Source organism: Protopterus annectens, chromosome 8.part0 (genome assembly GCF_019279795.1).
Source record: "Protopterus annectens isolate FY-2018-M chromosome 8.part0, PAN1.0, whole genome shotgun sequence".
NCBI lineage: Eukaryota > Metazoa > Chordata > Ceratodontiformes > Protopteridae > Protopterus > Protopterus annectens.
In genome coordinates this window covers 383,841,777-383,869,098 of record NC_056741.1, presented here as the reverse complement: position 1 = coordinate 383,869,098, position 27,322 = coordinate 383,841,777, and the positions used below count along the sequence as shown (strand labels likewise).

Below are 27,322 nucleotides of genomic sequence, written 5' to 3'. Positions count from 1 at the left end.
CTCCTTTATTCTGGGGGTTTGGATAAAAGGTGGGTAAATGAATGGTCTGATTCAAAGCCACACTGGATACTACCTTTGGCATAAAGGTAGGGTTAGTTCGTAAAGAGACTCTGCCCTGATGGAAAATGATGAAAGGTTCCACTGCCATAAGTGCCTGTAGTTCTGAGACCCTGCGTGCTGAGGTGATAGCCAGCAACAGAGCTGTTTTCCATGACAAGTATTGTAGTTCTGCTGAGAAGGCTGGTTCAAAAGGAGGCAGTGTTAATTTTTCTAAAACAAAGTTGAGGTCCCAAGCTGGTGTTGGGGGTTTTCTGGGAGGTCTTATATTCTTAGCCCCTCTGAGAAACTGCCTTAGTAAAGGGTGTGAGAATATGGGAGGATCCGTATTATATTGAGCTGAAATGGCTGAAGCATGGATCTTAATGGATGAGAAAGAAAGGCCTTTGTGTAGCATCTCAATTAAGTATTGCAGTATTTGAGGAATGTTTGGTATCCAAGAATTTTGGCCTTTAGCCTGGTTCCATGCACAAAATCTTTTCCATTTGTCTGAGTAAGTTTTTCTGGTGCTGGGCCTCCTGGCCTCTAAAATGACATTGAGGTAAGATACATGGAGGGCTGTGAGTCAAGGTCCTTAGTAATGGGTACCAGTGCTGACGTGGCCAGTCCGGAGCAATGAGGATCATTTGAGGTCTCTCTGATCTGACTTTCAGTAATACCTTGGGTCAAGAGAGGTAGTGGTGGGAAGGCATAGACTTGTCAATGCTGTCCAACTGAGTGATAGGGGGTCCACTTTCCAGGTTAGGGAATGATAAGTCCTTGTGCAAAATTTCTGTAGTTGGCAATTGTTGGGGGAGGCAAATAGATCTATGTCTGGGCGTCCCCACCTTTGAGTTATCATTGAAAATACTTGTGGGTGTAGTCTCCACTCGTGAGATCTGCCAAATTTCTGCTTAATTCGTCTGCCAATATGTTTTCCTTTCCTGGCAGGAAATGTGCTTGCAGTTGTACTTGGAAAGTCAATGCTGTGTTCCACAAGGTCATTGCCTGTCTGCATAAAGGGTAGGAGTGTGTTCCTCCCGGTTTGTTTATGTACCACATAACTGTGGTGTTGTCTGTCCTTATTAGTTGTTGTCCTGGATGCAAGAGGTCCTTGAAGGCTGTCAGTGCATTTTGTACAGCTAGCATCTCCTTTTGGTTGATGTGTAGATGCATTTGTTTTGCGGACCATTTGCCCTGTATGCACTGTCCTGCCATGTGTGCTCCCCAGGCATAGTCTGAAGAATCTGTTGTCATAGTCTGGTGGAGGTAAGACAAAAGGAAGACCCTTGTTAATTTGACATGCTTGAGCCCACCATAGGAACTCTTTTTGAAGGCAGGGAATGAGAGGTATACTTGTTTCGAGGCTGTGCCTGTGTTGAGTCCATACACTTTTCAGGTACCATTGTAATTTCCTCATATGCAGCTTTGCATGTGGAATTAGTTGAATGCAGGATGCCATGAACCCCAATGCCTGCAGGATTTTCCTTGCAGTGAGCTGGGTAAAAGATGCCATCTTTTTGAAGCATTGAGTCAGTTGTTTTTGACTGTCTGGCATGAGATAAGCCATCTGGGCCATTGTATTTAAGCTGGCACCCAGGAATATTATGTCTTGTGAGGGTATTAGCTTTGACTTCTTTTTGTTTACTGTGTACCCTAGGCAACTTAGCAGCTTTGTTACAAATGCCAGATAATGTAATAGAATGGCCTTGCTGTCCACTTGGATCAGGCAGTCGTCCAGATATGGATAAATTTGCATTCCTCGTTGTCTGCAGTATTCAATTACTGATGCCAGGCATTTCGTAAATACTCTGGGCGCAGTAGATAAGCCAAAGGGCAATGCAGAGAATTGATAATGCGTTGTACCTGCTAAAAATCTGAGGCATCTTCTGCAATCTTGTCTGATAGGGACATGCAGGTATGCCTCTGAGGTCCAACGTTACCAGCCAAGACTCCTTGCCCAGCATGGGAAGAAGCTGCTGTAGTGTGAGCATTCTGAATATGGGTACCTCCAGGTAAGTGTTTAGAATTGAGAGGTCTAAAATGGGTCTCCAGGCTTTGTCCTTCTTTGGTACTAGAAATAGCCTTGAGTAAAAACCTCGACCTTGCTCCTTTGTAGGTACCTTTTGAATTGCTTTCATATCCATGAGAGCTGAAATTTGCGTTTGTGCCTCTGCCCATTGGTTTGGAGGCAGATTTGGCATGCCTCTCATCTGTGGTAAAGTGTGGAAATTAAATCTGTAGCCTCGGGTAATAATATCCAGAACCCATTTGTCCTTTGTTATGATGCGCCAATTTTGTGGAAATAGAGCCAGTTTTCCTCCCAAAGGTGCTGCCAGGGCAATTTTGCTTGGCAGGCAAAGAGGGAAGTCATGTTGTTTGTTTCCTGAAGGGTTGAGATCTTTCGTCTCCACCTCTTTGAGTTGCTGTATGCCATTGTCTAAGCCTGAAAGAACCTTGTGGCTGGCCTCTGCCCCTTGGGCGTCTGTACCTACCCCTTTGGGGTCTGTCTGATGCAGGAAAGGACCAGTTTTTTGATGGCCAGTTTCTTCTGAAACAAGGAGGTTGTACCTGTAAAAAATCTTTAACTGTCTGCATAGATTTTGCCTTTTCTTCCATTTTCTTTAAAACTTCCTCTGCTTTGACACCAAGTAACACATCTTTCTGCAATGGAGCATCCAATAACTTTGCTTTGACCTGTTCTGGTAAGGCTTGCTCTTTTAGCCAAGCATGTCTACGTATTACAGATCCTGTGACAGCTGCTCTACATGAGGCTTCCAATGAATCAAAACCACACTAAGGTATGCTTTCCCACCTGTTCTGCTGCATGCAGCAAATCCTGCATCTCTTTGAAATTAAATAGCATATAATTCTTCCCAGGAACCAGATGGCGATACACTTTGATTCTTCAGTTAAGTCGCCAATCACAAACTCTTCAGTCAAGTTGTGTCCAAAAAATATAATGATGCAGTTTCACGTAAAAAAATTATTTATTACAAATATAGTAAGCGCTTTCACCCATAGGCTTCTTCAGACTTTTAACAATAGATATCTCTCATCACAAGTTTAAATATACGAGAGCAACATTCTATTGGCTAGCGTCATTTCCATACTCCATTAAATGGGACAGGACATCTTGTTAGATCGTATAACATTAATGATGAATTTCTTTAAACAATAAATTAAAAACTCAGATCAGGTAACTATAATTTATAAAGCAACAACATTTTTTTTTTTTTTTTTTTTTTTTAAAAGGGGAGCGCTTCACTGCCTAATAAAAATAAATTTGGGTGCATAAAGAGCATCTCCTATAAAAATCATGACTGTACATATCAACATGACAACACAACAAAAACCATTTATTAAAAGTAATATTATTAAAAAACTTATTTGTGTAAGTCTGCATAACTAAAATGCAACCAGTTGGCAAATATATCTTATATCTATTAAAACGTATATTAAATGGAAATAGCTTTTCAAGAATACATGTATAATATAAGATAAAAAATAATAAGTAAAAAATCTGTGAACCTATATAAGGATATGTCCCATATACACTTGACATAAAGAAACACAAAGTAATAAACGCATGAAATGCGTTATAAATCTTCACTACATATATATAAACTGTTCAAAAAAAGACAATAAGTGCATATAAAACATCTCCTGAGTCGATGGCATAGCGATTTGCATATAGGCAAAGCAGTACAACAAGAAATATTTATTAATATACAGCTGGTTCTCATAATTACATGAACCTGCGTAGCGAGTATACAGCTGGTTTGCTAGTCCACCGTATACCCATAAACACATACATGATATAGAAAAAAATACCATTCCAGTGTTCATATGTCGTATAAAATATCTGTAGACCTACGTGGTCAACTAATATTATAAGCAGATAATCAGTGTACAAAATACACTTAACCACAAGGATACTATAATATGATGAACACATGGAAAACATTTAAATCCTGACTACGCATGTAAATAAACGACTATTCAAATATGACATATAGGTGGACCTTTACCTAAGCCTATAAATGAAGCTAAATATGTTATTCATATCAGAGCATACCATCATGGTTTTATCTATGGACATGCCTCATAGAATAACATACTAATATCCGGCTACCAAAAAATAACTATATATGTAGCGAATAAAAAGACTAGTGGGTAAATGTCCAACATCTCAAAGATAAAAACATAATAAATAATCATTGATTTAATCAATACTAAAGACAAAATAACAGCACCTAATAAGTATGTTCATAATAATTTCATCTGTGCCAAATCAATATAATTTCATATCAACAATATTAACAGAGCATATAAAAGGCTTTGTTTAAGTTCTAAGTCTACGTAGCCTCTTTTTAAGTATCGGCTTCACTTGTATTTTGTCATTAAGTCCTGGGGGTACATCAGCTCTACATCTGATGATCCACTTAAGCTCAATCTCTAAGGTATAATTAATTAAGTCACCACCCCTCTTACTGGGAAAAATACTTTGGAGCACACAGAAAATGAATGTATGTGTTAATCCTGCCACCTGACAGTGTTTTGATAAGGCATTATTAGCTGATCCCACTCTAATACGATATATATGCTCCCCAATATGTTCTTTCAGGGTTCTATTAGTCTTTCCAATATAAAATGATTCACATAACGTGCATCTAGATAGATAGACTACATTAGTGCTGGAGCAGCTCGTTCTCATTGATAATTTAAACTCATGTCCAGTGACAGGATGTACAAAGTTCATCCTCTTGTCAATAAATCTACATTGATTACAACTATCACATGGTATCGTGTTATAAATCATCTTTTTCGATTAGAAGGCTTTAGAGATTCTGTAGGACTGTATAGGAGGTTTGTAGATGACCTCTTTATGATTTGGTTGGATGATTTGGACAGCCTTTTAAGATTTGTCCATCTTATGAATGTTTCAACTAGTTATTTGAAGTTCACCCTACAGTATTATATGGATCAATTGTCTTTCTTGGATGTTAACATTTCTAAATTGAGTAATGGCATGTTAAACACCTCTATACACCGTAAAACATGCCATAGGAACAACTTTTTACATAGGAAAAGTATGCATCCAAAATGTGTTTTTGGGAATGTAATGAAAAGTCAGATCATGAGAGCCTCTAGGTTAAATCCATCAGATGAAGGCTTTTCGGCTGAATTAGAAAACCTGGGAAATAACTTTCAAAAAAGAGGTTATAATCTAAATGAGTTTGAAAAATTGAAGGTTGAAGTAAGTGAATTAAGAACTACCAGAGCCAAACCCTACTTTTCTTTACCATTATCCATGGACAATCAAATACATCGTCCGTTTAAACAAGAAATCAGAATACCAATGTATTTTACGAAAGATGCTGAAAGTATTAGAGGATTTATGGTAAGGCATTGGGAGGTACTACAACTGGATGTGAATATAGGGAATATAGTTGGTCCATCTCCCAAAGTGGTGTTTAAAAATAAACCCAGCCTTAGGAAGATGTTATGTAAACCCTTTAAAACACATTACATTGGGAGCCCCCTGTCAGAGATTTATAACACGATACCATGTGATAGTTGTAATCAATGTAGATTTATTGACAAGAGGATGAACTTTGTACATCCTGTCACTGGACATGAGTTTAAATTATCAACGAGAACGAGCTGCTCCAGCACTAATGTAGTCTATCTAGCTAGATGCACATTATGTGAATCATTTTATATTGGAAAGACTAATAGAACCCTGAAAGAACGTATTAGGGAGCATATATATCATATTAGAGTGGGGTCAGCTAATAATGCCTTATCAAAACACTGTCAGGTGGCAGGATTAACACATACATTCATTTTCTGTGTGCTACAAAGTATTTTTCCCAGTAAGAGGGGTGGTGACTTAATTAATTATACCTTAGAGACTGAGCTTAAGTGGATCATCAGATGTAGAGCTGATGTACCCCCAGGACTTAATGACAAAATACAAGTGAAGCAGATACTTAAAAAAAAGAGGCTACGTAGACTTAGAACTTAAACAAAGCCTTTTATATGCTCTGTTAATATTGTTGATATGAAATTATATTGATTTGGTACAGATGAAATTATTATGAACATACTTATTAGGTGCTGTTATTTTGTCTTTAGTATTGATTAAATCAATGATTATTTATTATGTTTTTATCTTTGAGATGTTGGACATTTACCCACTGGTCTTTTTATTCGTTACATATATAGTTATTTTTTGGTAGCCGGATATTAGTATGTTATTCTATGAGGCATGTTCATAGATAAAACCATGATGGTATGCTCTGATATGAATAACATATTTAGCTTCATTTATAGGCTTAGGTAAAGGTCCACCTATATGTCATATTTGAATAGTCGTTTATTTACATGCGTAGTCAGGATTTAAATGTTTTCCATGTGTTCATCATATTATAGTATCCTTGTGGTTAAGTGTATTTTGTACACTGATTATCTGCTTATAATATTAGTTGACCACGTAGGTCTACAGATACGTTATACGACATATGAACACTGGAATGGTATTTTTTCTATATCATGTATGTGTTTATGGGTATACGGTGGACTCGCAAACCAGCTGTATACTCGCTACGCAGGTTCATGTAATTATGAGAACCAGCTGTATATTAATAAATATTTCTTGTTGTACTGCTTTGCCTATATGCAAATCGCTATGCCATCGACTCAGGAGATGTTTTATATGCACTTATTGTCTTTTTTTGAACAGTTTATATATATGTAGTGAAGATTTATAACGCATTTCATGCGTTTATTACTTTATTGTGTTTCTTTATGTCAAGTGTATATGGGACATATCCTTATATAGGTTCACAAATTTTTTTACTTTTTTTTATCTTATATTATACATGTATTCTTGAAAAACTGTTTCCATTTAATATACGTTTTAATAGATATAAGATATATTTGCCAACTGGTTGCATTTTAGTTATGCAGACTTACACAAATAAGTTTTTTAATAATATTACTTTTAATAAATGTTTTTTGTTGTGCTGTCATGTTGATATGTACAGTCATGATTTTTATAGGAGATGATTTTTATAGGAGATGCTCTTTATGCACCCAAATTTATTTTTTATTAGGCAATGAAGCGCTCCCCTTTAAAAAAAAAAAAAAAAAAAAAAAATATTGTTGCTTTATAAATTATAGTTACCTGATCTGAGTTTTTAATTTATTGTTTAAAGAAATTCATCATTAATGTTATACGATCTAACAAGATGTCCTGTACCATTTAATGGAATATGGAAATGACGCTAGCCAATAGAATGTTGCACTCGTATATTTAAACTTGTGATGAGAGATATCTATTGTTAAAAGTCTGAAGAAGCCTACAGGTGAAAGCGCTTACTATATTTGTAATAAATCAGTTTTTTACGTGAAACTGCATCATTATATTTTTTGGACACAACTTAACTGAAGAGTTTATGTGATTGGCGACTTAACTGAAGAATCAAAGTGTATTGCCATCTGGTTCCTGGGAAGAATTATATGCTATTTATTTTTACCTTATTTTTTACGTTTTTGGGAACCAAGCTCTGTTGGCTCTGTGTTCTTTATTTGATCAGCTACCAGTTCTCTTTGAAATTAGGTTGATCTGTCGGAGGGATCATTTTCTGCTTTAACTGTGTAATCAAGTACTTCTGGTATTTTAGCATGTGGAACTGGCAGTTTAAGGCCCTCATGGCCAAAGTGGCAGACGTATACACTTTCTTCCCCCATCTTTCTAATGCTCTGGAATCTCTTTCGGAAGGTAGAGGATTCTTAGCAGTAGACGCCTTAAACCCTTTGGGACCCTGGGAAATGGTTTCGGGGTCTGCAACAGGGCTTTTATATAGAAACTTATGAGAATCAGGAACTCTGTAGTATCTGTCTGGTTTAGTTGGTGCAGGAGGTAAGGAATCTGGGTTTAGACTAGATTTGGTGTAAACATCATCCAAAATATCTAAAACTGGAGGAATTGCAAGGGGTCTATGCTGTGGGAGAAGAAGAAACTCACAGAGTCTTTTCTTAGAGTCAGAGTAATCTTGGCCTTCCCAGTGGAAGTGTTCCCTCGTGGTGTGTAAAGTTTCCCCAAAAGAATAGTCTTCAGGGGGGAGACAGAGGGAATGGACTCTTCAGCATCTGAGTCTTCATAAGGAGGGAAGGAATAATCCTGGTCCTCAGAGTTCGCTGAGGAAATGGATGCTTGGTCAGAGGAAGGATAATCTTCCTCCAGTCTAGGCCTTTTGTCAGGAGGTGGTTGTGAACACCTGATAAGGGTAATTAAATCCTCAGCCATCTTAAGCATCTGTTTTTTAGGCATAGGGGCCTGTGGGGGGGGGGGACGGGGACTGTGGACCCGGTTTCCTAACTTTTAAGGGGGATTTAAGTTTAGCATAAGACTTAATAGAGATAGTTGTCGGTTTGAAGACACCTTCAGAAACCGAAGGCCTGTCCAAAATCTCCGGATCACCGTCAGGGTTGGTGTCCGAGGGGTGAGATGGAACCGGCTCCTGAGGCCCAGCTGATTCGGTCTGGGAGGCCGTCAGAATTTCTAAATCTGCAGTAGTCAGGGGCTGCGTAGGCGCCTCGCTGAAAACCGGAGAACCGGCGGCAGGCCTTGCTGAGGCCTCGGTATCTGGTCTTGGCCTTGGTTGCCTGTCCTTATCCTTGCGTTTTTTAATCATTGCTGATGTTGGTTGCTCCGACGACATGCTATAATTAAATTTTCTGCCAAAATAGTGTTGAGCGAAATATGCCCGACACTTGATTGTACGTTTGTTGAACCTAGCACAAAACCGACAACCAGAGACGTCGTGGTCTGGGCCTAGGCAAGGAATACAATAAGAATAAAAATCCTTGTGAGGTATTTGCTTCCCACAAGAAATCCAATTATTAACTTTGTCTGACATCGGTCTGAGGCAAGAAAAGTTTCCTCAACGGGGTACTTAGCTTTAGAGAAGACTTCAGGCTGAAATTCGATTCGAAAATCTCAGGAGCTAGCCGACCGGCACTTGCGAACTGCTTCTGCTTCGGGCACCGCGCGGCAAGAAAGACTGGAGAAAATGACGGCGGCTGCCTCTTTTATCCCCATGTCGCATTGACGTCAGGGAAGAAGCGACGACAACCGACGCCGGACCAAGACTTTGGGATTCGGCCGACCTGACGGCAGGATAACCCAAGTGTGATGACTGCAGCAGTATAACACGATGAACATCTTGAAGGCCAGTAAGACAGTCCCAAAGAGAGTAACAAGTGATGTCAACCAGAAGTGTCAAGTGTCCTATGCTGGCTAGTCTGAAATTGGTGATGTGTACAGCTTCCTAGTGCCTAAGAGTTATGTCCATAGTCCAAACTAAATACAAGGGTTTGGAAGGAGGGAAGGAATACTGCAACATGGAAGAGAAAGACATTTATGGTTATGGTTAAGATTTTACATAACTATTCTATGTCCTTCTATTCCTATGGTGAAGTATTCTTAGTGTGGGAGAGAACCACAGCTTAATTAGAAGGAAGGGTGGAGGCAGAAGTGGAAGACTCCACAACCCCCTGCAAGATTGCTCTAGAAAAACCTGCCCTGGCTCTGGAGACATGGTCCAATTTGTAGAGTTTGGTGAAGGTGTAACTTGTGGACTAGGTGGCTGCTTCCAGAATGGATGCCATGTCCAGCCCTTTGATGAAGGCTTTGGAAGTAGCTATGCCTCTGGTAGAGTGAGCTCTCACTCCTTAGGGTTAAGTTCTTGCCATGGTGTGAGTAGCAGAAGGAAATGGATTTGCTGATCCAACATGAAATAGTTTGTTTGGAGACTGCCTTGCTGAGAGCCCTGGGGTGGAAGGAGACAAACAGTTGGTTAGATTTTCTGAGGGACTTAGTTTTGTCTAGATAGAATCCAAGTTGTCTGTGTGTACATCCAAGGAATGGAGAATCCTCTCACTATTGTTAGTAGGAGAGGGGAAGAAGGTAGGTAAGTGAATAGATTGATTTAAGGGCAGTTTGTTGACCACTCTGACCATGCAGGAAGGGGTAGTGCGTAGGGTCACCCCATCCTTGTGGAAGGTAGTGTAGGGGAGGGCAGGCCATGAGAGCCTGTAACTCTGACACTCTCCTAGTGGAAGTAATGGCCACCAGCAGTACAGTCTTCCATGTACACATTTGTAAAGTAGGAGTGCTAGCTGGCGCAAATGGGGCCAGTGTTAGGTTTTCCAGAACAAAGTTGAGGTCCCAGGGTGGCGGGATGGGTTTTCTATGTGGTCTGATGTGTAAGACCCATCTCAGGAAAAGTTTTACATCCAGCCTGGATAGCAAATGGGGATCTAGAGGTAGACTATCTGAAATGGCTGAAAGGTGGACTTTCACTGAAGAGTAGGAAAGGCCATCCTTAATGAGTTCACACACATAGGCAAGGACTAGGGATGGGTCTGCCTGGCCAGGGTCCCTGCCCTTATGTAAACCATTTGGAGAATCTCTCCCATTTTGATAAATATGACTTCCTAGTAGCAGGTTTCCTGGCTTCCCTAAGGACTGTAAGCACGTCATCTAAGTAGCTGTGTCTGAAAGGGATTAGAAGTTTATCACCCAGAGTGTTAAGACAAACATCTGTTGGCGAGAGTGAATCAGAGTTCCCTTTTGTTGTGTGAGTAGGCCCACCTTGTGGGGTAACTTGTGGTGATTGCCCTTGGCTAAAGAGAGAAATAGGGGGAAAGTACAGTTGTGTACACTTACCATAAATGTAGATGTTCAAGTGTATTCACTGCTGCAGTCATTACATTTGGGTAATCTGCTGGCAGGTTGCCCTCAGTCGGCCTGAATAACAAAGTCTTGGGTCCTGCGTCGGTTGCGGTCTCCTCTTCCATGACGTCAGGGGTATAAAACATGCAGTCGATGCCACTTTATTCAGTTTTTCTTGCCCCAGGTGTCAGGTGCCCCCCAAATGGGGAGCAAATATATATATATATCTATATATCTATATCAATAAATAGCAAAATATGTATATGCACTTTTAGCAACATAAACTTTACCTTCCTCTAAAAGCAAATACACCACAAAGGGTTTAGAATATAGTGAAGGAAAGAGAAGTTATTGAAAAGGGGGATGGCGGGTGGGTAACCCGGAATACAACAGTGAATACACTCGAACATCTACATTTATGGTAAGTGTAGAACACTGTACTATGTTCTTCATGTTTCACTGTTGCAGTCATTACATTTGGGTAGAATCACAAAGCTATGGATGGGAGGATGGAACTAAATAGCATTAGGAGTGGCTATAAGGCCCTGCAGAACTGCAGTTGCAAAGCCTGCCCTGGATTTGGAGAAGAGAGGCAAATGATAATGCTTTGTGAAGGTATGAACAGAGCTCCAAGTAGCAACTTCTAGAATTAATTTGTTTGGAACTCCTCTGAGAAAGGCTGCTGAGGTAGAGGCAGCCCTGGTGGAATGTGAACCGATTCCCTTGGCACAGGTTTACCATGGTGCAAGTAGCAGAAACTAATGCAGTGGCTTATCCACTTAGAAATAGTCTGCTTTGATATAGCCTTCCCCTTTGATCCTGAAGCAAATGCCACCAGCAGTTGCTCAGACTTTCTTAGAGATTTGGTCCTGTTTAAGTAGAATCTTAGTTGTCTGTGTATGTCCAATGAATGCAGAATCCACTCCCCCTTGTTCTGCGGATTTGGGTATAATGTTGGCAGGTGAATTGCTTGGTTAAGAGCCACACTGGATACCACCTTAGGCATAAAGGAAGGATTGGTCCTGAGGGACACCCTGTCCAGGTAAAATGTAATAAAAGGCTCCACAGCCATGAGAGCCTGTAGTTCTGAAACCCTTCTTGATGAAGTGATTGCCAAGAGGAAAGCTGTTTTCCAAGATAAAAATTTTATATCCGCAGTAGCTGCTGGTTCAAAAGGAGGCAGGGTGAGTTTTTCCAGCACAAAATTGTGGTGCCATGCAAGAGTTTGTGATCTTCTGGGAGGCCTTAAATTTTTGGCCCCTCTAAGATTCTGTTTTAGCATAGGATGAGAAAAGAGGGGAGGCTCTGTGTTGTAATGAGCCGAGATGGCAGAGGCATGGATTTTTATTGAAGAAAAAGATAGGCCCTTGTCAAGCTTCTCAGTCAAGTATTGTAAAATCTGAGGGATATTTGGTTTTGCTGTGTCCATTCCTTGAGCTTGGTTCCAAGCACAGAATCTCTTCCATTTATCAGCATATGATTTTCTGGTACTAGGCCTTCTGGCTTCCAAAATTACATCCATCACAGATTTACTGAGAGGTGTTGTTTGAATAATTAAATGAGCAGCCATGCTGCAAGGTTCAGAGTTTGGAGCGGAGTACGCATAATTTGACTGTTCTGCTGAGACAGTAGATGAGGTATTTGAGGCAAGTACCAATCAGGGAGTTGAGACATATTCCTTAGAATTGGGTACCAGTGCTGGCGAGGCCAGTCCGGAGCAATTAGGATCATTTTTGGTTTTTCCTGTCTGACCTTTAGTAAGACCTTGGAGAGAAGAGGCAGATGGGGAAAGGCATAGACTGATAGGTTTTTCCAACTGAAGGATAGGGCATCCACTTTCCATGCTTGTCTGTGATAAGTCCTTGTGCAGAAATTGTCCAGTTGATAATTTTGGGGAGAGGCAAATAGATCTATGTCTGGGCTCCCCCATTTCTGTGTTAACATGCTGAAGATTTGTGGATCCTATTTCCACTCGTGTGGGTCCATAAGATTTCTGCTTAGGTCTGCCAGAGTATTTTGTTTTCCTGGAAGGAATTGAGCTTGAAGATGTACTTGGTAAGTCAAAGCTGTGTTCCACAATGCCATGGCTAGTCTGCAAAGGGGTTAGGAATGTGTATCCCCTGCTTATGTACCACATAACCGTGGTGTTGTCCGTCTATCAGTAACTGTCCTGGATGAAGTAAGTCCTTGAAGGCTGTCAGAGCATTCTGAACAGCTAGCATCTCTTTCTGACTGATATGCAGATGCATTTGTTTTGGGCTCCATAAGTCCTGAATGCATCTCCCTGCCAGGTGGACCCCCCAAGCATAGTCTGATGTGTCTGTAGTTAGGGTTTGGATGGCAGGGGGTAGGAGTCCCTTGTTTTGGTGCCATGTCTCTGCCCACCAAAGAAACTCCTGTTGTAGGCAGGGAATGAGAGGAATCATTGTTTCCAGAATGTGACAATGTTGACTCCATAAACTTTTTAGGTACCAATGACGTTTCCTCATATGCAGTCTTGCATATGGAATTAGTAGAATGCAGGATGCCATGAACTCCAAAGCCTGCAAAATTTCTCTTGCAGATAAGTGGGTTTTTGTTGCCATCTGTTTGAAGTATGTTGTCAGTTGCCTTTGTTTGTCTGGCGTAAGGTAAGCCATCTGGACAGTTGCATTCAAACTTGCACACAGGAATGTAATTACTTGAGAGGGTACAAGTTGGGATTTCTTTTTGTTTATTGTGTACCCTAGGCATGTTAGTAGCCTTTTTACAAATGCCAGATGTTGGAGAAGAATGTCCTTGTTCTCTGCTTGAATGAGACAGTCGTCCATATGACGATAAATTTGTATGCTTCTTTGTCTGCAAAATGCAATTACTGGTGCCAGGCACTTTGTAAAGACCCTGGGCACAGTAGATAAGCCAAAGGGCAGTGCAGGGAATTGGTAATGCGAAAAACCTGCCTTGAAACGGAGGTATCTTCATTACGATTTCCTTATTGGGATATGCAGGTATGCCTCTTTTAAGTCTAGAGTCACTAACCAAGCGTTCCTGCCCAGCATAGGCAGTAGCTGTTGTAAAGTCAGCATTTTGAATTTTGGAATGTCCAGGAACGTGTTCAAAATCGATAAGTTCAGTATTGGACGCCAGGCATGGTCTTTTCTGGGTACCAGGAAAAGTCTTTAATAAAAACTTGTCATTTTTCCTGTTCTGGTACTGGTTGAATAGCCCCCATATCCATGAGGGACGTAACTTGTTTCTGAGCCTCTGCCCATTGATTTTGTGGCAGATCCAGCCAACCGTTTGGAACTGGCAAAGTATGGAAATTAAATCTGTACCCCTGGGATATTATGCTTAATACCCACTTGTCCTGGGTAATTAAATGCCAGTTTTGAGCATGAAGTGCTAATTTACCCCCCAAAGGGGGCTGCCATAAGGTAAGTGCTTGGTGAAGGTAGAGGGAAGTCATTGAGACTTCTTACTGTAGGATTGTGCTTCATTTCCTCCAGATTTGGAGGTGGTGGCACCCCATTGCTTTGACATGTAAGAACCCTGTGATTGGTATTTAGAGCCTTTTGAGCACCTGGATTTACCTTGAGAGGCTATGTTGGACACAGGAAAGGACCAATGAGGCCAGTGCCTACTGAACCTGAGTGGCTGCACTTGTAAGAAATCTTTTACAGTTTGCATAGATTTAGCTTTGTCTTCCATTTTCTTTAAAACCTCTTCTGCCTTATTACCAAACAGAGTATCATGCTGTAAAGGGGCATCCAACAATTTAGCTTTAACATGATCATGCAGATTTTGCTCCTTGAGCCAGGCATGCCTTCTAACCACAGATCCAGTAACTGTGGCCCTGCAAAAGGCTTCCAAGGAATCAAACCACATTGCAAAGTATGCTTTCCAACCTGTTCTGCTGCATGCAATAATTCCTGTAATTCTTTATTTTCCACACAATCAGAAATAAGCATCATTTTCTGTTTCAATAAGCCCATAACATGCTGTTGATATTTAAGCATACGAAACTGGCAGTTTAAGGCCCTAATTGCCAAGGTTGCAGACGTATAAATCTTATTTCTCCATCTATCCTGTGCCCTGGAATCTCTATTAGAGGGGGTAGGATTTTTGGCTGTAGAGGCCTTTACACCTTTGGGACCCTGTGAGATCGTCTCAGGATCAGCAGCCGGATTTTTGAATAAAAATTTGTGGGCGTCAGGAACCCTGTAATATCTGTCCGGCTTACTAGGAGCCAGAGGTAGGGAATCAGGAGCCATGCTTGATTCCGAAAACACATCATTAACAATGTCTAATACAGGAGGTACTGCCAAAGGCCTATGCTGAGGGAGAAGAAGGAAATCCCCAAGTCTCTTTTTAGATTCAGAGAAATCCTGACTCTCCCAATGAAAATGTTCCCTTAAAGTATGCAAGTTTTCTCCAAAAGAATAATCCTCAGGAGGAGATGCAGATGGGATGGATTCTTCTGCATCTGAATCCTCATAGGGTGGAATAGAAAAGTCCTGATCAGAAGAAGAATCAGAAGAAATGGAAACTTGATCTGAAGATTCATAATCAGTGCCTTGCCTAGGCCTCTTAGCAGGGGGGTTGGAAACCCCTGATCAAGGTAATTAAGTCCTCAGCCATTTTGATCATCTGTTTTTTAGGCATGGGGGCCTGAGCATGTGGCTCATGCGTCATTTTTTACTTAGAAGATGTTTTTGATCTTGTTTTTGAAGCTGGTGTCAGTGTTATATAAAAATGTTGAGGCCTGAAAACACCCTCAGAAGCCGGTGCCTACTCAGTGGCTCTGGACCCATCCAAGTGAGAGACATCCGCGGGTTCAATACTCTGAGAATCTCGCTGCACACCGGACTCCGCATGGGTCTCGGTAGAGGCCTGCGACTCAAAAGTAGCGGGTATCAGGGGCTGCGAAAGTGCCTCACCGAGTACCGGCAAACCGGCGACTGGCTTAGGAGAAGCTTCATCAGTTTTGGACCTCAATGACCTGTCCCTGTCTTTTTCTTTGTGAACTCCGGTAGTTGGACTGCTAACAGACGACATTTCAGGGAAATTAAATCTGGATCCAAAATATTTTGAAGCAAAAATATACTGACGCTTAATAGTGCGTTAAATCTAGCACAAAACCGACAGCAAGGCACGTTATGATCTGGGCCTAGGCAAGGAATACAGTACAAATGAAAATCCTTATGAGGTATTTGCTTCCCACAAGTAATGCAATTATTAACTTTTACTGACATCAGAAAGGAGCAAGAAAATGTTTCCTCAATGGGGTACTTCGCTTTAGTTGAAGACTTTGGTTCTGAAACTCGAATGCGAAAATTTCAGGAGTTAGCCGACTGGCACTTGTGAACTGCTTCTGCTTCGGGCACCGCGCGTCAAGACTGACTGAATAAAATGGCGTTGGCTGCATGTTTTATACCCCTGATGACCTGACATCATGGAAGAGGAAACAGCAACCGATGCAGGACCCAAGACTTTGTTATTCAGGCCGACTGAGGGCAACCTGCCAGCAGATCACCCGAATGTAATGACTGCAACAGTGAAAAGTACAGTTTTGTACCTACAATAAATGTAGATGTCCGATAGACATGCAACTGCAGTCATAACATGTGGGTTGCCTGCCTCAGGCAGCCCTCGGTTGGCCGGATTCCAAAGTCTGGGTCCGACGTCGGCTGATGTCGCATTTCTCTCCGACGTCAGAGCGGCTGGAGTACATAAGCATCAGCCGACGCCATTTTCTTCAGTGTTTCTTGCCCCAGATGCCAGGTGCCCTCCAAGGAAGTCTGTAATCAAATTGGAAGACAAAAACAGGATTCCAAACAAATAAATGAGCAATAAAACAAATACACCATAACAGATATCCCCAGCTAAGAGAAACAGGGATAGGAGTGGACTCTAGGCATAGAGGGGTATGGAGGGAGGGAAAATCCGACTGCAGTTGCATGTCTATTGGACATCTACATTTATGGTAGGTACAAAACTGTACTATGTCCTTCAAGAATGCAGCTGCAGTCATAACATGTGGGTAGAATACCATAGCTTAGCTGGGGGAGAAGGAATGCTCTAGGAAAAAGATGGTGTGGCAATCAAACCCTGCAGGACTGCCGAAGCAAAGCCTGCTCTGGATCTGGAGTAAAGAGGGAGATTGTAGTGTTTGGAGAATGTATGCACGGAGCTCCATGTAGCAGCTTCTAGAATGTCCTTGGTAGGCACCCCTCTTAAGAATGCTGTAGAGGTGGCTGTAGCTCTAGTGGAATGTGGTCTGACATTGGCTGGAACAGTCTTTCCATGAAAGGAATAACAGAATCTGATGCAATGTCCAATCCATTTAGAAATAGTCTGTTTTGAAATTGCTTTTCCTTGGACTGCAGGGGCATAAGCTACAAAAAGCTGTTCAGACTTCCTACTGGCCTTGGTTCTGTCCAGGTAGTATCGAAGTTGTCTGTCAATGTCCAAGGTATGCAACAGTCTTTCCCCCTTATTCTCAGGATTGGGGAAGAAAGCAGGCAGATGAATGGCTTGATTTAAAGAAACCCTAGATACCACCTTTGGCATAAAAGTAGGGTTGGTCCTTAATGAAACCCTGTCTCTGTGAAAAATAATAAAGGGTGGTATTGCCATTAGGGCCTGTAGCCTTTTTGCTGAGGTAATAGCCAACAGGAAAGCTATCTTCCATGAGAGAAATTGCAAGTCAACTGAAGCTGCTGGCTCAAATGGAGGTAGAGTCAGTTTTTCTAGTACAAAATTGAGGTCCCAGGCTGGCACTGGGGCCTTTCTTGGTGGCTTAATGTTCTTGATTCCCCTGAGGAATTGCCTTAGTAAAGGGTGAGAAAAAACAAGAGGATCAGTGTTGTATCCAGCTGAAATAGCAGATGCATGTATCTTTATGGAAGAATATGAGAGGCCATTCTTTAACATATCTGCCAAATATTCCAAGATGAGTGGGATGTTCAACAATGATGCATCATGCCCCTTGCTGGTATTCCAATTGCTGAATCTTTTCCACTTTGCTAGGTAAACCTTTCTGGTGGATGGTCTTCGAGCCTCTGTTAGTATCCGCTGAACTTCCTTGGAGAGAGATAAGCTGAATTTATTTATGGGATCTCCCAGGCTGTTAGCTGCAGTGTCTGAAGATTTGGATGCAGTGTTTCGAAATTGTGTTGAGTCAAAAGTAGAGGCCACTGGGGAAGGGCCCACCTCCTGGTGTGACATATGCTCCGTAGTAGTGGGTACCAGTGTTGTCTTGGCCAGTCCGGAGCTATTATGATTCCCTTGGGTTTCTCTGCTTTGATCTTTAGTAATACTGAGGTCATCAGTGGCAGAGGTGGGAATGCATAGATTGCTAGGGAGTTCCAGTTGAATGAGAGGGCATCTATTTTCCAAGCTTTTGGATGGTATGTCCTTGTGCAGAATTTTGGTAGAAGATGGTTGAGGTGAGAGGCAAATAGGTCCACTTCTGGCGTGCCCCATGTCGAAGTGAGTTGTCTGAAGGCCTTCGGATGTAACCTCCACTCGTGTGGATCTGTGAAATTCCTACTTAGGCTGTCCGCCAACACATTGTCTTTTCCTGGAACAAACTGGGATTGTAACTGGATGTTTAGGTTCAGTGATTTCTCCCAAAGCTGCATTGTCAGTCTGCAAAGGGGGTAAGAGTTGGTGCCCCCTTGCTTGTTTATGTACCACATCACAGTGGTGTTGTCTGTCCGTATCAGTAAATGGCCTTGCTGGAGTTGGTGTTGAAAGGCCTCGATGGCATGCATTACTGCCAGCATTTCCTTTTGGTTTATATGCAGATGTGTTTCCTTTGGAGACCATTGTCCTTGTATACACCTGCCTTCCATGTGCGCCCCCCATCCAAGGTCTGAGGCGTCTGTAGTCATGGTCTGTGTTATCTGTGGTTTTTTTGAATGACATACCTGTGTTTGCCTGGCTCACCGAGGCCCATCATAGGAATTCCTTTTGTAGGCATGGAATAAGTGGTATGATTGTCTCCAAATTGTTGCTGTGTTGAGACCAAATGCTTTTTAGGTACCATTGAAGCTTTCTCATGTGTAGTCTTGCTAATGGAACCAGGAGAATGCAGGATGCCATGTAACCCAGGGCCTGTAGGAATCTCCTTGCAGTCATCTGGGTGAGTTTTGCTAAATCTTTGAAGTAACGAGTTAACTTCTCTTGCTTGTCTTCTGTCAGGTAAGCCATCTGAGAGGCTGTGTCTAGTTTGGCTCCTAAGAAGATTATTTGCTGGGATGGCTGCAGTCTTGACTTTTGGAAGTTGACTGTGTATCCCAGAGCTTGAAGTAATCGTATGACATAATCCAGGTTTTTTGTCAACACCAATTTGTCGTCCGCTTGTATGAGGCAGTTGTCCAGGTACGGGTAAATTTGTATACCCTGGAGCCTGCAATGAGCAATTACTGAAGCCAGGCATTTTGTGAATACTCTGGGCACAGTAGATAAGCCAAATGGCAATGCTGAGAATTGATAATGCTCTGGCCCTGCAAGAAATCTGAGGTATCTTCTGCAGCTGTGTCTGATAGGGACATGCAGGTATGCCTCCTTGAGGTCCAGAGTAATCAGCCACGACCCCTTGCCCAGCATGGGAAGGAGTTGCTGTAGAGTCAGCATTTTGAACTTTGGTACTATGAGAAAGGTGTTTAATGCGGACAAGTCCAGTATTGGTCTCCATTGAGATTCTTTTCTTGGAACAAGGAACAGTCTTGAGTAAAATCCATGGTCTTGTTCTTGTTGTGGAACTCTTTCTATTGCTTTCATCCGAGTCAGCAGAGTGATTTGCTTGATAGCCTCTGCCCTCTGATTTTGTGGTAAGTTTGGCATGCCTTGTTTTCTTGGTAAGGTATGAAAATGAAACCTGTACCCTCGGTCTATAATGTCCAAAATCCATTTGTCCTTTGTCAGTCTGTGCCAGTTTTCTGCAAACAGAGATAATTTCCCGCCCAAGGGAGCTTCTAGTTGTTCCCTGGTAGGCGGTAGTAGAGGAAAGTCATTGAGATTGTGGTTGTGGGGCAGGTGAAACCCCTGCGTCACTTCTTTGGTTTCCTGGCTGCCATTGTCGCCCCTGTAAGGGCCTCTGTATTGGCCTCTTCCTCGGCCATGTCTGTTCTTACCCTTTGAAACTTTTCTGGATTAGGAAAGGACCAGTTTTTGAAGGCCAATTCCTACTGAATCTGGGGGGTTGAACCTGGAGGAAATCTTTTACAGTCTGAACTGATTTTGCTTTTTCTTCGATGGTCTTTAACACATCCTTAGCATTTGCACCAAAAAGCTTGTTCTTTTCCAAAGGTGCATCCAGAAGTTTTGCTTTTACATGATCTGGTAGAGGCTGATCTTTTAACCAAGCATGTCTACGAATGACTGCCCCTGTCATAGCTGCCCTACATGAAGCTTCCAGTGCATCATATCCACACTGCAGGAAGTGATTGCTTACTTGCTGAGTGTTATGTACAGCTTCCTGCAAAGTCTTCCTGTCTAAAGGATCAGGAGTGGCTAATGTTTTTTGTAAATCTTCTAACAGATAATCCTGATATTGTAACATATGAAAAAGGCAATTTAAAGCTCTCATAGATAAAGTAGTGAATGTGTAAACCTTTTTGCCCCATCTCTCTAATGACCTAGCTTCCCTGTTGGAGGGCAAAGGATTTTTTGAGGTGGAGGCTGAAACTCCTTTAGGCCCCTGTGAAATAGTTTCCAAATCAGCAGTATGGGCCCTGAATAAATGGGAATGAGTCTCTGGGACCCTGTAATACCTGTCTGGCTTGGCTGGAGCAGGAGGAAGAGAATCAGGGGTAGCGCTAGAGTCAGAATCCAAATCATTCAGAACATCAAGTACAGGAGGAATAGCTAAGGGCCTGTGCTGAGGTTTCTTAAGGAAAGTCCTAAGGCGCTTCCTAGAATCAGAATATTCCTGACCTTGCCACTTGAAATGTTCCCTCATGGTGTGCAGAACTTCCCCAAAAGAAATATCCTCAGGAGGGGAGGCCGAGGGGATGGAATCTTCTGCATCCGAGTCCTCATAGGTCTGGAAGAGCTCTTCCTGGCTATCAGAGTGGGCAGAGCCCTCAGAATCCTCATCTGAAGGAGTAGGGTCAGAGGGTTCAACCCGGGGCCTCTTATCAGGAGGAGGCTGGGATCCTCTCTCAGGATGGGCCTGTGAACCTCTAATCATGGAAATTAAATCAGCAGCCATGGACATAATTTGTGTCTCTGGAGTCGGCTGAGGTACGGATTTAGAAGTAATATGCTTTGTTTTGCTGGCTGCCTTAGCCCTAGTGTAGGCCTTAATAGACATGGCCATAGGGGGCCTGGCAGCTCCACGTGCAGGAGTGACCTTGTCTACAGCAATGGTCTCGGGCATTTCCTCGGTTTCGGTTTCCGGAGGAAAATCTATAACTGGCGTCGTAGTAATGTCTGGAATCGGAGTCGTCGGTAATGCGATGTCTTCGGTTCGGAGCAGTGGAGAGACCGTCTCAGAGGGAACCGGAGCACTCGCGCTAGGTTTTGGCGTGGAGTCGGTGGTAGACGCGGGCCGAGGATGTCGATCCCGGTCTTTTAGTTTTTTGGGAGTTTGCGATGTCGGGAGATCCGACGGCATGGTGTAAGCAAAATTATCGCCGAAAAAATCTTCAGCGAACTCCGCCCGGCGCCTGAGAGTGCGCTTGTTGAAGCGAGCACAGGCTACACAGGCCGAGACGTCGTGGTCTGGGCCCAGGCAAGGGAGACAGTAAGAGTGGAAATCCTTATGAGGTATTTGTTTACCACAAGAAAGACAATTGTTAACTTTTTCAGTAATTTCTGACATCGGCTGAGGCACGAAAAGGTCCCCAACGGGGTACTTAGCTTTTTTGATGACTTCGGTATCGTAGAATACAGGAGCTGACCGACCGGCACTTGTGAACTGCTTCTGCTTCGGGCACCGCGCGGCAAGAAAGACTGGAGAAAATGGGTCGGCTGATGCTTATGTACTCCACCGCTCTGACGTCGGAGAGAAATGCGACATCAGCCGACGTCGGACCCAGACTTTGGAATCCGGCCGACCGAGGGCTGCCTGAGGCAGGACAACCCACATGTTATGACTGCAGTTGCATTCTTGAAGGACATCATGAAGAACATCCAGTGTTGCCTTGGCCAGGTTTGTCCTTCCTGATTTTTCAGGAGGACATTTTGGATTAGGGGGAAGGGTGGAAAAGCGTATAGAAAGAGTCCCTTCCATGGAATGCTGAAAGCATCCACCCTCCAGGCAAGTGGAGAGTGACCCTTGGTGCAGAATTTGTTCAACTGTCTGTTCTGGGGGAAGGCAAACAGATCCACTTGAGGTGTGCCCCACCAGTGGACAATGTCTAGAAGGGTCTCCCTGTTCAACATCCACTCGTGCTGTAGAGAGGATGTCCTGCTGAAAATATCCGCTTGTTTATTGTCCTGAAAGGAGATGTGTGAGGCCTGCAGGGTCAAGTTTTGCCTGGAGGCGAGATCCCAAATTTGTATACTTATCCTGCATAGGACTTAAGCTTTGGTCTCTCCTTGTTTCTTGAGATACCACAATACTATGTTGTGGTCTGTGAGTATTTAAACGGGGCCCAGTTGGAAAATAGGAAGGAAAGCCTCCAGGGCCAGAAGACCTGCAGTCATTTCTCTTACATTGATATGCTTCTTTTGAAGGGTACATGCTTCCTGTACCCTGAAACATTTGAAGGTGGCTCACCACCCTAGGTCTGATGCATCTGTATATGCATAAGTTGGGTTGGAGAGGGGATTTGAAGTGGTAGTCCTGGGTTGTGAAGGATTTGTTGAATCCACCACCTTGATTCTGTTTTGAGGCAGGGCAGAATGGGAATTTGTTGCTCTAGGGAGTGTTGGTGTTGCGACTACACATTTTTCAGATAGCATTAGAACTTTCGCATGTGCATTCTTGCTAGGAGAAGCATAGGGACGGTGGCTGCCATCAGCTCCAGGAGTTGCAGGAATTGTCTTGCAGAAATCTGAGGAGCTAGTAAAAGGTTTTGGAAGTGACTGGAGAGTGATAGGACTTTGTCCTGGGGAAGGAAAGCCCACATCAGGTCTGTCCTGATCCTGCAGCCTAGAAAGAGTTTGCCTTGCTACGATAGTAAGGAGGATTTGTTTAGGTTGAGGGTGAAACCCAGGTTTTGTAGAAGGGAGATGGTGAACCTGACATGATTTTAGAGGGGGTCTTTTGTTTTTGCCAGAAGGAGAATGTCATCTAGGTAGGGATAGATTTGGACACCTTTGGCCCTGCAGTAAGCAATGGCTGGGGCTAGGCATTTTGGCAATACCCTGGGTGCAATAGACAAACCAAAGGGCAAGGCTGTAAACTGAAAATGAGAGCAGGGTCCAGTAAAACGTAAGAATCTTTTGTTGGAGGATTTTATGGGAATATGGGGATATGCCTCCTTTACATCTACAGTTACCATGTAGGTCTGGACTGGGATTAAAGGGAGAATAGTCTGAAGGGATAGCATCCTGAATGATGGTACTTTCAGGAACTGGTTTATGAAGGATCTATCTAGTATTGGTGTCCAAGACCTACCTTTTTTGGGGACCAGAAAGAGTTTTGAGTAAAATCCTTTTCCATCCTACCCTGGAGGGACAGGTTCTATTGTTTTTAATCTTAGGAGGTCTAGTAGAATGTGAGGAAAGAGGTGGATTTGACTTTTGGGTGGAAAGGGGATGGGACTTGGGATAGGTTTTTCCTTCCAAGAAAGGAAGTATCCATTTTAAATGATGATCAGTACCCATTGGTCTGATGTGATGTTTTTCCAAAAGGGGAGGTAGTGGGGGAGGCGGGCTGTAAGAGGTAGATGGGCAAGGCAGTCACGCATTGTTGGGTGCAAATCTATCCTGAAAAGGCAGTCTTGGAGTAGGTTGTGAGGTAACAGGTCTGGAATAGGTTTGCCTCCTGGTTCCTCTCCTGTGCCTGGTAGAGGAGGGGGGTACCAGAGGAAAGAGTTCTCCTGACAAAACAAGTCTGAGCAGGACAATTCCGGTAGTATTAAGGAATAGGAGACACAAGCAAATGTATGATGTCCTGTAGCTCCTTACTTTTCTCCTGCAGGTTTTTAAAACGTTCTGCAGATTGTTTGACAAACAAGAGGTTATGGTCTAATGGGGCATACATAATTTTAGATATGAAATCCTCTGGGAGTGGTTGGAGGCAAAGCCGAGAGTATCTGCGGAGAACTGAAGCAGAAGCTGCAGATTCAACAGGGGCCTCTGTGGCATCATAACTGCACCTAATAGAATGTCTGGCTATCTGAGAAGCCAGTGACAGTTTAGATGCTATCTCAGATTTAGTAGGGCAGTCAGGGGTGGCAGCCAAGATATCGGAGGTTTGTGAAAAATTAGGTCCAGGGCATATTTTACCATGTGATTTTGGTAGCTCAGAAGGCCAGGGTGGAAGAGGTGTACACTTTCTTTCCAATCCTGCCCATGCTTTTGCTATCCTTATCAGTGGGAAGAAGAGATGCTGAAGGAATCAGCCTGGATTGCTTGTCAGGGGAGATAGTAATTACTGCAGGGCCTGCCAGGGGAGGTTTAACTAAGAATTTTTGGTCATCAGGCACTTTGTAGAACCTGTCTGGTCTCTTAGAAGCAGGTGGTTGCGAGTCTGGATTCTTGGATGCAGAGGTGAAAGCATCCAGACAGGCAGGTAAGACAGGTGGGATGGCTGACGGGAAGGGTGATTCCACTTGGAGTAGTTCAAAATACCTCCTCTGGGTGTCGATCATCTGGGTAGTGTCCCATTTGAAGTATTTTTTCATCTTTGTAATTGTTTCTCCAAAGGTAATATCCTCTGGTGGGGAGGCCCCCTGAATGGATTCCTCATCTGGGGAATACTATTCCAGAGGAGAGGCAATTTGTGAGACATACGAAATAGACTCATCATAAGATGAGTAGTAAGGTTCTAAATCCTCCTCTCCTTCCTGGGCAGTAGGGAAAAAAGTGGCACAGGCAGGCCTAGGACTAAACACTTGAACGGTGGAGGGGGAAGAGGTTGTGGGCCTAAGAGCCCTAAAAGCCTGCACCACGGAGTTAGTAAATGATTGCCAATCTGGGACTCCTTCAGGGGTAGGAGTCAGGTGTTTGTTTTTTTTGTTTTCACTTAGAAGGCATATGTCTGGGAAAAGGCCTGGGCTTCAGGTAATGGCATCCCGGTCGATTGTCCAACTGTTTCTGGTTCCCCCTTGACATCAGCAGGGACCGATGTCTGTGTTGTCACAGAGGACACACAGGCTGTTACTTCTGAAGCAGCTTCCTCGGTGGGAGCTGAAGTAGACTGCTCAATTGGACGTCCCTCAACCCCTTGATCAGAAGCTGGCGGGACATCCGATGACAGAGAAGCAACGGAGGTAGGCCTTTTTCCGTGGTGGTTCAGTCGTAATGGCTGATTCAGGATCCATCCTGAGCGCAAGCTTTTTGAGTCGTTGGTTGTCTAAATATGTTGAGGGTGGCCAGACAGCTACGAGGGGTCTTCGGAACAAAAGACTTGCAAATGGAACAAGCAGTATGGTCGTGTTCCTTTCCTAGACAAAAGATGCGATGGTCGTGCATATCTTTATGTGGTATCCGACGCCCACAACAGCATTTGCCCTTCTTGGCTGACATTGGCTAACAAAAACTACAGCTAACCAAGCTCAAGCAAAAGAAACTGAAAATTTCCCCAATGGGGTACTTAGCTTTTTACAAGTCTTCGAGTGTAGGAGCGAAGCAATAGACGTGATGTCATCTGCAGCTGAAAAGTTCTGAGGTCTGTGCGTGCAGACATCACATTTAAGGTTCCTGGTTTATGGCCGTGTGACATCCCATGCACCTACAGCAACCAGGCTTAAGCTTTTTGCATAGAAGCTGACGTTCGGGTTCCCACACTAAGAATACTGCAACATAGGAATACGACATATAATGCAATGCACACACAAGTTAACAGTGCACATTAAACAGTGCTTAAATATGCTATGTAGTAAACAATAAAACAAGCTAATGGAAAGAAATGTGGCACTTACGTCTTGGCGGAGGAGAATCCAAAGTAAACTGTACTGCTTCTGGAGTCTCATTCTCTAATTATAAAAAAACAACAGAGGTTATGTAAAACACAAAAAAACATTTACACGCAACAGAGTTTTGGTTTTGCTATGTAACAGTCATAAAATTCAGCTTAAGTACTATTACAGCATAAAAATAAGAGAACACAAACAGAACTTATTAAAAAGGAACAGCTATCATGTAATAAACAGTAAATCTTTTACGCCAAAAGAAAAAAAAAAACTGGATCATAGCTAATGCCTCTCATTACAGATGACTGCTTAACATTGCCACAGCTAACGGGCTTCCAGGATGGAGGCTGACTGAGCAACATTACAGCTCTCCCACTGTGAGAACTGAGAAACTATTTAAAAGCCATTAAATGTTGCTCATTTTGGTTAAAAAAAAAAAAAAAAAAAAAAAGTTACTGGTTAACTATATTTTCTGAATGTCAACAAAGATGACATTTATAAAAAGGGAAAACTGACTGAAGAAAACCTCTGAGAAGTACTGAGCAAAAAGCAGTTCAAGTTGCAGCTTTAGTAAAGCATATGGCTTCTCGTAACAGAAAAAAATAAACCAAACGTACTCAGAGATTTGAGAAGAGGTGGAACACTGGGTGAATATATATGCCAAATGTTAAAATGCTGGATAAACTAGAAGCCTTTAAAAGGCATTCAGGTGAGACTACACCACAACATCAACAGCACACCCCTTAAGTAGATTCAGGGGTGGGAGAGGTAGGTACACAGACAGATAGTAGCCTGAACTTTGACTGCTGTGTATTCAGTGGTGAGGAAATCCTTTTATGGGGCACAACTTATAAGTAAAGGTATGGCATCCAGATCCAAAGAAATTATAGTCCTGCTGTACTCAGCCCTCACTAGACTAATAATCTAGTACAGTGTGCCATTTCACAAGTATTGGACTAGCCCCTTACAGCAGTAGGAGTGACCTCAGAGGTTCTTCACAAAGAAAATACAGGGTGTAAACAACATGAACTAGGTGGATAGACTAAGAGCCCTACGCCTTTGTCATGTGTCCTAACGAATATTAAGGGGTGACCTATGCCTGGCCTACAAGGCACTCACAAATCCAGCCCTGATGGAGTTGTTACACATCTGCAAGCTAAACAATATGAGGGTCACCCAATTCAAGGATCAAAACTTAGCAACTCAAACAAAACATGCTGGAGAGACATACGTGCCTCAGAGATTGCCCCTTCTTTGTAACAGGTTTCGTAGTCACATCAACCCTTCATGGACCTTCCCCCAAAGCAATTTGGATCAATGGATGGGGAATCGCAAATTCACACCAGGGGTAGAGCCTAAGCCCCTTACTGACAGAGGGAATCTGCAAGATCCTCAATGCACAGGCAGAAATCCATACCATCCTCTTGCCACTAGGGTCCATACATTGGGTATAATCAGGTTATTCTGGCTAGGCTTGTAAGGGGCCCAAGAGTCATGAGCCTAATAATCTACTATGAACCTATGA

At 42.8% G+C, this 27,322-nt stretch overlaps 1 protein-coding gene across 2 annotated transcripts in view; it reads right to left on the bottom strand.

Moving 5' to 3' along the window:
• Positions 1–27,322, bottom strand: part of LOC122808822 (killer cell lectin-like receptor subfamily F member 2) — a 1,412,691-nt gene that overhangs the window by 610,470 nt on the left and 774,899 nt on the right. For both annotated transcript variants that reach the window (XM_044079894.1, XM_044079895.1), the window contains one exon: positions 25,807–25,860. In XM_044079894.1, the coding sequence (XP_043935829.1) occupies positions 25,807–25,860 (54 nt within the window). The remainder of the gene's footprint in view (positions 1–25,806; positions 25,861–27,322) is intronic.